The 12,860-nt window shown below is 48.8% G+C and overlaps 1 protein-coding gene across 2 annotated transcripts in view; it reads left to right on the forward strand.

Moving 5' to 3' along the window:
• The window catches only part of CYP27A1 (cytochrome P450 family 27 subfamily A member 1), a 31,705-nt gene extending 19,622 nt beyond the window's left edge, over nucleotides 1-12,083 (forward strand). Inside the window, exons 5-9 of one of the 2 annotated variants that reach the window (XM_073647390.1) lie at nucleotides 1,744-1,907; nucleotides 2,696-2,862; nucleotides 9,034-9,115; nucleotides 10,045-10,245; nucleotides 11,852-12,083. In XM_073647390.1, the coding sequence (XP_073503491.1) occupies nucleotides 1,744-1,907; nucleotides 2,696-2,862; nucleotides 9,034-9,115; nucleotides 10,045-10,245; nucleotides 11,852-11,965 (728 nt within the window). In that variant the 3' untranslated portion in view covers nucleotides 11,966-12,083. The remainder of the gene's footprint in view (nucleotides 1-1,743; nucleotides 1,908-2,695; nucleotides 2,863-9,033; nucleotides 9,116-10,044; nucleotides 10,246-11,851) is intronic. The other variant, XM_073647391.1, reaches the window with a different exon arrangement.
• The last annotated feature ends 777 nt before the right edge of the window (nucleotides 12,084-12,860 follow it).

The following is a 12,860-nucleotide window of genomic DNA, read 5'->3' on the forward strand; positions in this document are numbered from 1 at the left end:
GTGACCAATCAGCGAGATGGGCAGCAAATCTAAACGCTGCTCTGCTGATTGGTCGCGGTGGCCGGCCGACCGCGACCAATCAGCGAGATGGGCGGCAAATTTAAACGCCGCTCTGCTGATTGGTCGCGGCCGGCTACCGCGACCAATCTGTGAGATGGGCGGCAAATTTAAACGCCGCTCTGCTGATTGGTCGCAGCCGGCCACCGCGACTAATCAGCGAGATGGCCAGCAAATTTAATCGCCGCTCTGCTGATTGGTCGCGGCCGGCCACCGCGATCAATCAGCGAGATGGCCGGCAAATTTAAACGCCGCTCTGCTGATTGGTCGCGGCCGGCCACCGCGATCAATCAGCGAGATTGACGGCAAATCTAAACGCCGCTGTGCTGATTGGTCGTGGTGGCCGGCCGCGACCAATCAGCGAGATGGGCGGCAAATCTAAACGCCGCTGTGCTGATTGGTCGCGGTGGCCGACCGCGACCAATCAGCGAGATGGGTAGCAAATTTAAACGCCGCTGTGCTGATTGGTCGCGGTGGCCGGCCGTGACCAATCAGCGAGATGGGCAGCAAATTTAAACGCCGCTGTGCTGATTGGTCGCGGTGGCCGGCCGTGACCAATCAGCGAGATGGGCGGCAAATTTAAACACCGCTCTGCTGATTGCGCCCGGTCGGCCGCATACATATTCTAGAATACCCGATGCGTTAGAATCGGGCCACCATCTAGTATATATATATATATATATATATATATATATATATATATATATATATATATATAGCTTCTTATCAATGATCCCTGAGATACAGGGAAATGTACCGGCTATAAGTAACTAGGGCAGAGAGGAGATTTAGTGATAAAGTAAGTGACCCCTCTGAAAAACAATACACATTCACGTCCATTCTGGTCACATGTCCCCTTAGATTTGGAGCTTTGTATCAGTAAAATGAGCTCGGATCGCTAGAAAGATATATCAGGAAGTTAATCAGTTCTAGAAATAAACGGAATATTTAATACACGGCATCAGTTATACAAACGGAAGCAGAGGAGTCCCACTCATTATGGGGTTCGTGTTGGATCATTTTTTTTTAAATGGAAAAAAAAAAGTTATACATGCAGAACATTTTTTTTTTCTTTTCTAAAAACGGAACCAAGACAGACCCCATAATAATCAATGAGGCCCCAGGGTCCTCCATGCGGATATGTCCAAAAGAGAAGAAAACCAGAAGATATACTGATCTATTGTGAAGTGTCAATGGAAAAAAAAAAAAGTGTCAGACTCTTTATCGTCACTTTTTAAAAATGGATGAGAAAAAAATGGATGCGACAGAGAAAACACATGGGAAAAATATTGTCTGTTAATATAAAATATTATGTCCCATATAATGCAAACTATTGAGAACATAATATGAACGGCTTTGAATTTAGTCAAAGATGGATGAAAGGATGGATGAGTGAATGAATGGATTGATGGTTGGATGTGTAGATGGATGGATAGAGGGGCGGACATATCATTGGTTCAACCTGTGCAGTCGCACAGGGGTCCAACATGAGGGGTCCCTTTCTACCTCTAAAGTAGGTGCAGTTGTGCATTATGATGAGACATTGGACTGCTAAGGGCCCATTTACTGTTCTTGCACAGGGGCCTCTTCTGTCTGATGGATGGATGATAAATATGAGATAGATATTATATTTATCTATTTTGTATCTATCTTAGATTTATACATATATACTCTGCTTCCCTCCAGGTAAGAAGCTGGTGGATAAGAAGATGAGTGAGATCCAGCAGCGTCTGGAGCGCGGGGAGGAGGTGCGGGGAGAATACCTGACGTACCTGCTGTCCAGCGGGAAGCTGAGCGTAGCGGAGGTGTACGGCAGCGTGTGCGAGCTGCTGCTGGCCGGCGTGGACACTGTGCGTATACATTACTGGTCTGGGGGTTTTATTTTTTCTTTGGCTGGAATCACACATTTAGGTTTTCTGGCAGTTTCTCAAACCAAACACAGGAGTGATAACAAAAACTTACATTAAACTCTTTCGTTATTGCCCAAAGGAACCAATCACAGCCGGCCGAAAGTGTCCGATAGAGTACGATAGAGCATGAATGTCATCCAGTCCCCGCTGGAGCAGTTGTTTCAACGCAAATTATTTTGAAGCAAATTTTACACCATTTAGGGAAACGTGACCTTTTTTTTAACTAAAAAGTCACAAAACAGATCAGAGACGAAAAATATAGATCTTTTTTTGTTTGTTTTGCATGAAATTCATGATCCATATGTGCAATATTGTAGAATTTGGCGCAAAAAACCTTAATGAATACCAAAAGACAAAAAAAAAATGTTATTGATGAATTGGAGCCCCTTATATCCAGGGGTTGAAGACCTATTCTGATCTAATTCCTGCACTGATACATTGTGACAAAATTATAACAAGGCAGAAATTTGTGTTTCAATCACAGAGGGTTTTTTTTCAGACTGTTCGCTAAAAACAAGGAGAGATCTCAAAAAATTAAAACTATAATTCTATTTGCCAAGTTCTGCTGCTCATTCACTTCTGGTTTGAGACCTAGTAACCGACTAATGAGAGCCAGAATCGGCTACTGTCAGTCTGTAGTCAGTGGGGGGTGGGCAGCATTCAACGGGGCACGAGCATTTCACCCTATTTCCTGAATAATTTATCCAAATCCTACTAAATTTCTGCAGACGTCGAACACATTATCATGGTCTCTATATCATCTTGCACAAGATCCGGAGCTCCAGCATTCTCTGCATGATGAGGTTACAGAGGCCGTTCCTGTGGATCGTATCCCTGCAGCAGACGACATTGCCCGGATGCCTTTATTAAGGGCTGTCATCAAAGAGACCCTGAGGTACCTCCAGGTTGGAAATCAACTGGGGCGTGTTTGCACCCCCTAAGTTCCAATTGTCAAGTCATGTGTAGGAGCTAGTTAATTTTCCTCCTTCCACATACAGATGCTTCTAAAACAGCTCAGCTGCCTTATATTGGACCAGGAATGCCTGGACTGGTGATATGGGAGTGACCATTCCCACCCAAGCTCTTCTGGTCGCTCCTAAAACCTGAACCCAAAATCCAGTCCCAATAAAGAAAACCATTAAGCAACCTATTGTTCCTGGAGCCTTCATCTCCGGGACTTAAATGACCGAGGCTAGCCACCTTGGTGACACATACCTCCCGTCCAGGACTTTACCTCCTGCTTTCTTACACAATCTAAAAATGACTTGCTGTTCACATGTTCAGGCTTCTAAGTATCTTTTAACCCTTAAGGTTTCCAAAGTTGCCAAGTGGTTTAAAGAAGTGGCCGTTCCATTCTTCAGGTGGCTTCCGCTCTAAAGACGCTCTACACTTTGTAGTAGAAGTCAATGGGAAGGCACAAAAAACGCTCAGAAGACGAGCATACATGCATTTTTTAGCATTTTGGCAGCACTTGTGCTTCAGAGGGCGCTACCCGTCTCTTGATGGTGAAAAGTACAAAAGACGCCACAAAAATACTGGAAATATGAATAAAAATTCCAGCAGAGAAAAACGACAAAGAAGCATTCAAGAAACGGTAAAAAAGACACTTCAGGACAATAACGCCGACATGTCCTGAAGCATCTCTCTCTTAAAAAAGATTTATCTGCATGTAAAATACATTGTGTACACATACACTTTATTTTCCTATAGACCAAGATGATTGCAGGTTCACGTACCCTAGAGTGACAAAAAAAAAAAAAGTAAAAACAATAAAAGTTTAAAAAAAAAATATGATGTACATTTACGTCATATGTCAAAGCGGACATATGACGTAAACATGACGTAGATGGCTACGTGCAGCCTCCTGCTGTGTATACATGGCTACGTGCGGCCTCCCGCCGTGTATAGATGGCGCCGTGCGGCCTCCTGCCGTGTATAGATGGCTACCTGCGGCCTCCTGCCGTGTATAGATGGCTACGTGCGGCCTTTCGCCGTGTATAGATGGCTACGTGCGGCCTCCCGCCGTGTATAGATGGCTACGTGCGGCCTCCCGCCGTGTATAGATGGCTACGTGCGGCCTCCCGTTGTGTATAGATGGCTATGTGCGGCCTCCCGCTGTGTATAGCTGGCTACGTGCGGCCTCCCGCCGTGTATAGATGGCTACGTGCGGCCTCCTGCTGTGTATAGATGGCTACGTGCGGCCTCCCGCCGTGTATAGATGGCTACGTGCGGCCTCCCGCTGTGTATAGATGGCTATGTGCGGCCTCCTGCTGTGTATAGATGGCTATGTGTGCCTCCTGCTGTGTATAGATGGCTACGTGTGCTCAATATTGAGTCATACAATTAATGTAAGGCTATGTGCCCACGATGCAGAAATGCTTCGGATTTTTCCTGAGCGTTTCTGCATCTCCCTGGCAGAAAAAACGCATGCGGATTGTACATGCGGATTGTACATGCGGATTGTACATGTGGATTGTGCATGCGGATTGTACATGTGTTTTTCCTGACAGGGACATGCTGATGTGAAGCGTTCTTCACTTGCATTTCCGCATGCGGGTTATCAATCGCTTTTCCAAGCGATTTTAGCATCACTTAGAAAAGTGCTTGACAACTTGGTCACACTATATAAATCCATGCAACCGGCATATATAGTGTGACCGTAAAAGAATGGTAAAAAATAAAAATATAATTTCCTTCTGATGGACTGCCAACGTCAGCGGCCGCGTGACCTGTCACATGACTAAATGACGTCACGGCAGGTCCTTTTCAGACCATCACGAGCTGCCGGCAAGCCAGGACGCATCGGATAAAGACACCGGGGGCCATCAGAAGGTAAGTATGATATTTATTTTTTATTTTATTCTTTTTTTTTACAGGTACTATGGTACCCGGGCCAGGAGGAGAGTCTCCTCTTCTCCAAACCCGGGTACCATCCGCACATTGAAACGCATGGATTCCGCATGTACAGATGCAGGGATGCGGATTACATGCCTTCCAATGCAAGTCAATGGCGGCAAAAACGCAGAGCTCCCGCAAAATAATTGGTAGTGCTGTGGATTTTTCCACAATGATAATCCGCAGCGGAAATTTCCGCAGCATGTGCACAGCATATGGGGATTATCATTGGGGAACATGGCAGACCTTCTACCAAGCGTTTTTTAAGCGTTTCTGCAGTGGAATTGCTTAAAAAGCGCATAGTGGGCACACTGCCTAAAAAAAATTATTATAATTAATATTGTGCCAAATTAATTTCACGTGAACTATCACATGATCTATCACAGGGGATCATGTGACAAGTCATGTGATACATCAGGTGTGTGTGCGGGGGGGGGCCCGCGCCTTCTAAACTGCTCGGGGCCCTTGCTACTCTTAATCCACCCCTGATCGCGCCTTCTCGCCCTCCGGTCATGCCCACCCACCTCACCTCTCTAGTCTGCTCTGCTGCTGCGATCTGGAAAGAAGAGGAGGAGCCCGGGCACTTGAAGTTCCCGCGGAGGCCCGGGCAGCACATCGCTGGCGGCGGCTCATCTCAGCAGGCAGCGCCGGTAATTGTGTCCTGTTGTGATGTGCGACCCGGGCCGTGGTGCCGGTGCATGATGCTGGCTGAGGAGCTGCCGCTTCTGCAGACAGTCTGCTCTGCAGCATAATTGATGATGGCGGGCGGCAGGCGGGTGGCGGGATCATAGTTTAGGCGCAGACGCGCAGTCAGCAGCTGCCGCCGGTACTGTGTTCTGTGCTGTGTACAGACAGTACAGCCAGCGGGCAGCAGTGCCAGCCTGACAGAGCCCAGACTGCCTGAGTCTCTGACTAGTCTGTGACTGTTGTCACTGGTCAGACATGATGGCAGGCAGCAGCAGGGAGGGACACAGTGGGGTCTGAATCCCAGACATGGGCTGCATCAGGCACTGTAGCATTGCATATGGGCCATATGCAATGCTGCAGTGCCTGCTGCAGCCCAGTTCTGTGTGGGCCGCTCCCATCCCCCCCACCCCCATATGCAATGCTGCAGCCCTGTGGTCTGTGTGGGCTGCTCCCATCCCCCCCACCCCCATATACAATGCTGCAGCCCTGTGGTCTGTGTGGGCCGCTCCCACCCCCCCCACCCCCATATGCAATGCTGCAGCCCTGTGGTCTGTGTGGGCTGCTCCCATCCCCCCCACCTCCATATACAATGCTGCAGCCCTGTGGTCTGTGTGGGCCGCTCCCATCCCCCCCACCCCCATATGCAATGCTGCAGCCCTGTGGTCTGTGTGGGCTGCTCCCATCCCCCCCACCCCCATATACAATGCTGCAGCCCTGTGGTCTGTGTGGGCCGCTCCCATCCCCCCCACCCCCATATGCAATGCTGCAGCCCTGTGGTCTGTGTGGGCCGCTCCCATCTTCCGCACCCCCATATACAATGCTGCAGCCCTGTGGTCTGTGTGGGCTGCTCCCATCCCCCCCACCTCCATATACAATGCTGCAGCCCTGTGGTCTGTGTGGGCCGCTCCCATCCCCCCCACCCCCATATACAATGCTGCAGCCCTGTGGTCTGTGTGGGCTGCTCCCATCCCCCCCACCCCCATATGCAATGCTGCAGCCCTGTGGTCTGTGTGGGCCGCTCCCATCCCCCCCACCCCCATATGCAATGCTGCAGCCCTGTGGTCTGTGTGGGCCGCTCCCATCCCCCCCACCCCCATATGCAATGCTGCAGCCCTGTGGTCTGTGTGGGCCGCTCCCACCCCCCCCACCCCCATATGCAATGCTGCAGCCCTGTGGTCTGTGTGGGCCGCTCCCATCCCCCCACCCCCATATGCAATGCTGCAGCCCTGTGGTCTGTGTGGGCCGCTTCCATCCCCCCAACCCCCATATGCAATGCTGCAGCCCTGTGGTCTGTGTGGGCCGCTCCCATCCCCCCCACCCCCATATGCAATGCTGCAGCCCTGTGGTCTGTGTGGGCCGCTCCCATCCCCCCCACCCCCATATGCAATGCTGCAGCCCTGTGGTCTGTGTGGGCCGCTCCCATCCCCCCCACCCCCATATGCAATGCTGCAGCCCTGTGGTCTGTGTGGGCTGCTCCCATCCCCCCCACCTCCATATGCAATGCTGCAGCCCTGTGGTCTGTGTGGGCCGCTCCCATCCCCCTCACCCCCATATGCAATGCTGCAGCCCTGTGGTCTGTGTGGGCTGCTCCCATCCCCCCCACCCCCATATGCAATGCTGCAGCCCTGTGGTCTGTGTGGGCCGCTCCCATCCCCCCACCCCCATATGCAATGCTGCAGCCCTGTGGTCTGTGTGGGCCGCTCCCATCCCCCCCACCCCCATATGCAATGCTGCAGCCCTGTGGTCTGTGTGGGCTGCTCCCATCCCCCCCACCCCCATATACAATGCTGCAGCCCTGTGGTCTGTGTGGGCCGCTTCCATCCCCCCCACCCCCATATGCAATGCTGCAGCCCTGTGGTCTGTGTGGGCTGCTCCCATCCCCCCCACCCCCATATGCAATGCTGCAGCCCTGTGGTCTGTGTGGGCCGCTCCCATCCCCCCCACCCCCATATGCAATGCTGCAGCCCTGTGGTCTGTGTGGGCTGCTCCCATCCCCCCCACCCCCATATGCAATGCTGCAGCCCTGTGGTCTGTGTGGGCCGCTCCCATCCCCCCCACCCCCATATGCAATGCTGCAGCCCTGTGATCTGTGTGGGCCGCTCCCATCCCCACCCCCATATGCAATGCTGCAGCCCTGTGGTCTGTGTGGGCCGCTCCCATCCCCACCCCCATATGCAATGCTGCAGCCCTGTGGTCTGTGTGGGCCGCTCCCATCCCCCCCACCCCCATATGCAATGCTGCAGCCCTGTGGTCTGTGTGGGCCGCTCCCATCCCCCCCCACCTCCATATACAATGCTGCAGCCCTGTGGTCTGTGTGGGCCGCTCCCATCCCCCCCACCTCCATATACAATGCTGCAGCCCTGTGGTCTGTGTGGGCCGCTCCCACCCCCCCCCACCCCCATATGCAATGCTGCAGCCCTGTGGTCTGTGTGGGCCGCTCCCATCCCCCCCACCTCCATATACAATGCTGCAGCCCTGTGGTCTGTGTGGGCCGCTCCCATCCCCCCCACCCCCATATGCAATGCTGCAGCCCTGTGGTCTGTGTGGGCCGCTCCCATCCCCCCCCACCCCCATATGCAATGCTGCAGCCCTGTGGTCTGTGTGGGCCGCTCCCATCCCCCCCACCCCCATATGCAATGCTGCAGCCCTGTGGTCTGTGTGGGCCGCTCCCATCCCCCCCACCCCCATATGCAATGCTGCAGCCCTGTGGTCTGTGTGGGCTGCTCCTATCCCCCCCCACCCCCATATACAATGCTGCAGCCCTGTGGTCTGTGTGGGCCGCTCCCACCCCCACCCCAACCTTTTATATGTGCTACATGGAATGGGGGGGGAGAAGCTACATGAAACTTGGGGAAACGGCCGCAACGGGGGGGGGGGATATTGGATGCGAGGGGGGCACGATGTGGGGGGGGGACATGACAGGGGGTGAGGGTGGGCGTGACAGGGGGGGGGGGGCGACCACTGACAGTGCCTAGGGCAGCAGAAACTCCAAATACGGCCCTGAATGTGGAGTCATCATGCAAAAAATGCATGGAATTCTGACCTGGATTTCGCTTGCAAACCAGGTCCAATGTTTCCTCTAAACTAAGAGGCCAAAACCTGGAGCCATTGGTAAGCCTCCAGCCGCCATAGCACTCCATCAGCTCAGTGAAGGCGATAGGGTGAACGCCAATCCCACCTGTTACAGCCGTCAGTCACTACTGGACTCGCGTCGTCATCATGTGACAACAGCTCCTGTGCCACCACCACCGGGCCACCAGGGACTAAACTCGCTGATGACATACATGTGGGTCATCGGTCAGGAAGGTGTTAATGATAAAACACATATAAGCTCTTCTTGTATAATGTGATATTAGGGTGTGATTGTAGGGTGCATCTCGTACTCTAGTCACATCCATTGCTGCATTCACAATTCTGGATACAATTGTAGCAAACGCTCTTCCGTGTAGGGAAGATAATCGATACTCCGCAATCTCTTCTGCAGACTGTACCCCGTCGTGTCCATCAACGCCAGGATCATAAATGAGAAAGAAGTCGTCATTGGGGACTATCAGTTTCCAAAGAATGTAAGTAATGCTGGTATTGTGGCAAGTCGCTTAAAGGGGTTGTCTGAGATTTGGTCAGATGTCCGACCTTTGTGTCTGATTCCAATGGCAGTCACAGCGGCGGTCAGCAGCAAAAACCTCAGTGATCTCCTGTTCAATGGTGTCTGCAATCCGTGTAGCCAAACTGCAATACCAGACACGTCCCATACACGGGCCTGGCACTGTTCCTGGAAAAATGCCGGACCTTCTATTAACCCTCTAAATGCACTGGCTTCATGGTTTACCTCTATATTCCTTATAACAGCCTGATGACCGACAGTCCTGCTGCACTGAGGGATCCACCAGATTTTTTTTTTATTATTAACGTTCGTGTGCGATACATTTTTTCATACTAAAACTGAATTTTGATGTTTAATCCCACTAGGGGGAGCTCACTGCATAGGGATTTATACAGCTACTATTCATTGGGAGTTGTAAAAAAAAATACGTATTGTGCTCCCTCTAGTGGTGGCATCAGGTATTTGCTATTGTATGAAATTAGAAGAAAATCGCAGACCCACTCTCACCCCCCCTTACCCCCAGGTGCGGTACAGAACGATACCCAATACTGAAAACTAGATATAATGCACACCTGTTATCACCAGTGGCTATGTAGTATAAGCTGTACTGTGTGTACATGAGAAATAGCACTAATTCTGGCCATTATATGACTTGTATCCTGCATTTTATACCACTTTTCCCCTGTGCAGGCTCTAACTCTAATTTCAGTTGTCTCTGAGCTGGTGATGTCTCCATACATAGCACAGAGGCATGAGGGATTCCTGCTCTCCTGTCTCTATGTAACACATGTTTGGACAAAGCACCATGGAGGACATTATACTGCAAGACTGAGCAGTGTAGCTGTGAATACAGATCAATGACTTCTCCTAATGCTATCTCTAACCCTGCAGACACAATTTGTTCTGAATCACTACGCCATCTCCCGGGATGAGAACAACTTTGAGCAAGCGGAGAAGTTCCTGCCCCAAAGATGGTTGCGTGGTGGAAGGATGAAGCACCACCCTTTCAGCTCCATTCCGTTTGGGTACGGGATCCGAGCCTGCGTTGGCAGGAGGATTGCCGAGTTGGAGATGTATTTGGCCTTAGCACGGGTAAATTCATCATATGATAGTCTGCACTACATGAACAAGGAGCATGCATGCTACGGAGCAGTCACTTTTAGTTTCTGACAGTGTTGGGAGGCGGCAGCGGTACTCATCAATGGCTGCCTCCCAAAGAACAAAAGTGGAAGCCATAGTATTATAATGATACCATTACTCATAGCTCATCTAAAGGCAAAACTAAAGTAAAACATAATATTAAAAAGTAGGTCTAATGCGCACCTGTCATTTCATGTGACTGTTCCGAATAAGCTGTCCTGTGTGTACATGATGGATAACACTATTTCTGGCCATTATGTGACTTATATCCTGCATTTTTCTCCATTTACCTCCTATGCGGGCTCTGTCGTAAATTATCAGTTGTCTCTGAGCTAGTGGGTAGAGACTAGCTGCTATGATGTCTCCCATGCACAGCACACACAGACATGAGGGATTCCTGCTCTCATGTCTCTATGTAGCACATGTTCAAAAGCAACAGAAGCATGGAAGACATTATACAGCAGTACTTAGCAGTGTAAATGTGAATCCAGCACTGGGGTGTTATAACACACTTACTAGAAAACAGCAGAATGAAGAATATTATACAGAAGTGTAGCTGTGAATCCTGCCCTGATATTAGATAAAAAAAACTTACTAGAAAACAGTAGCATGGAGGTTATTATATGGCAGTGCTGAGCAGTGTAGCTGTGCATCCTGCTCTGGGATTAGATAAAACACTAACTAGAAAACAGGAGCATGGAGGTTATTATATGGCAGTGCTGAGCAGTGTAGCTGTGCATGCTGCTCTGGGATTAGATAAAACACTTACTAGAAAACAGGAGCATGGAGGTTATTATATGGCAGTGCTGAGCACTGTAGCTGTGCATCCTGCTCTGGGATTAGATAAAACACTTACTAGAAAACAGTAGCATGGAGGTTCTTATATGGTAGTGCTGAGCAGTGTAGCTGTGCATGCTGCTCTGGGATTAGATAAAACACTTACTAGAAAACAGGAGCATGGAGGTTATTATATGGTAGTGCTGAGCAGTGTAGCTGTGCATCCTGCTCTGGGATTAGATAAAACACTTACTAGAAAACAGTAGCATGGAGGTTATTATATGGCAGTGCTGAGCACTGTAGCTGTGCATCCTGCTCTGGGATTAGATAAAACACTTACTAGAAAACAGGAGCATGGAGGTTATTATATGGTAGTGCTGAGCAGTGTAGCTGTGCATCCTGCTCTGGGATTAGATAAAACACTTACTAGAAAACAGTAGCATGGAGGTTATTATATGGCAGTGCTGAGCACTGTAGCTGTGCATCCTGCTCTGGGATTAGATAAAACACTTACTAGAAAACAGCAGCATGGAGGTTATTATACAGCAGTACTGAGCAGTGTAGCAGTGAATACAGCACTATGGTAAGAAAAAACAGTAGAAACCAGCACCCCCTTTGTGTGCACCCGTGCTTCTCTCACTCTTCTCCTCATTCCACTTCTTCCTCTCTCTATAAAGGTAAATAGACTGCTGTAATCTTATCACTCAGAGAGCAGCAAGGATTTTAGCAGTTATTATTTCTATGTTGCAGTGTCGCAGTAACAATATAATATATCTTACAGATAATAAACATGTTTGAGGTTCACTACAACTCCCAAGAAAAAAAAATAAAACCAATGGTGAGAATTCTTCTAGTGCCCAGCAAACCCATTAATCTGGAATTCGTGGAGAGATGACACATACGGGAGCGGAGGATCCGAATCCTGACCTCTGATGACATGTCAAGGGACAAATCAGGATTCTAGATATGAAAAACCCCAAAAATGTACAATTGTCAATAAATATGAATAAAATCCTCAAAAAAGCAAAAATGGAAAAGGTTCAATGTGTAATATGCACAAGTGAGGTTACAAAGAAAAGGAACCTGCATTGGAGTAGTAACCTACATGGGCACTTGGGGTGCAGGATAATGGCACTGACACTCGGGGTATGGGATAATGATGCTGATACCTTATCTCAATTAGAAACAATAAAGATATTCTTGTACATAGGAGCAGTATTATAGCAGTTATATTCTTGTACATAGGAGCAGTATTATAGCAGCTATATTCTTGTACATAGGGGGCAGTATTATAGTAGTTATATTCTTGTATATAGGGGCAGTATTATAGTAGTTATATTCTTGTACATAGGAGCAGTATTATAGTAGTTATATTCTTGTACATAGGGGCAGTATTATAGTAGTTATATTCTTGTACATAGGGGCAGTACTATAGCAGTTATATTCTTGTACATAGGAGCAGTATTATAGTAGTTATATTCTTTTACATAGGGGCAGTTTTATAGTAGTTATATTTTTGTACATAGGAGCAGTATTACAGTAGTTATATTCTTGTACATAGGGGCAGTATTATAGTAGTTATATTCTTGTACATAGGATCAGTATTATAGCAGTTATATTCTTGTACATAGGGGCAGTATTATAGTAGTTATATTTTTGTACATAGGGGCAGTATTATAGTAGTTATATTCTTGTACATAGGAGCAGTATTATAGTAGTTATATTCTTGTACATAGAGGGCAGTATTATAGTAGTTATATTCTTGTACATAGGAGCAGTATTATAGTAGT

This window comes from Phyllobates terribilis, unplaced genomic scaffold (assembly GCF_046119375.1).
Source record: "Phyllobates terribilis strain yellow unplaced genomic scaffold, ASM4611937v1 Scaffold_9__5_contigs__length_417890890, whole genome shotgun sequence".
Taxonomy (NCBI): domain Eukaryota; kingdom Metazoa; phylum Chordata; class Amphibia; order Anura; family Dendrobatidae; genus Phyllobates; species Phyllobates terribilis.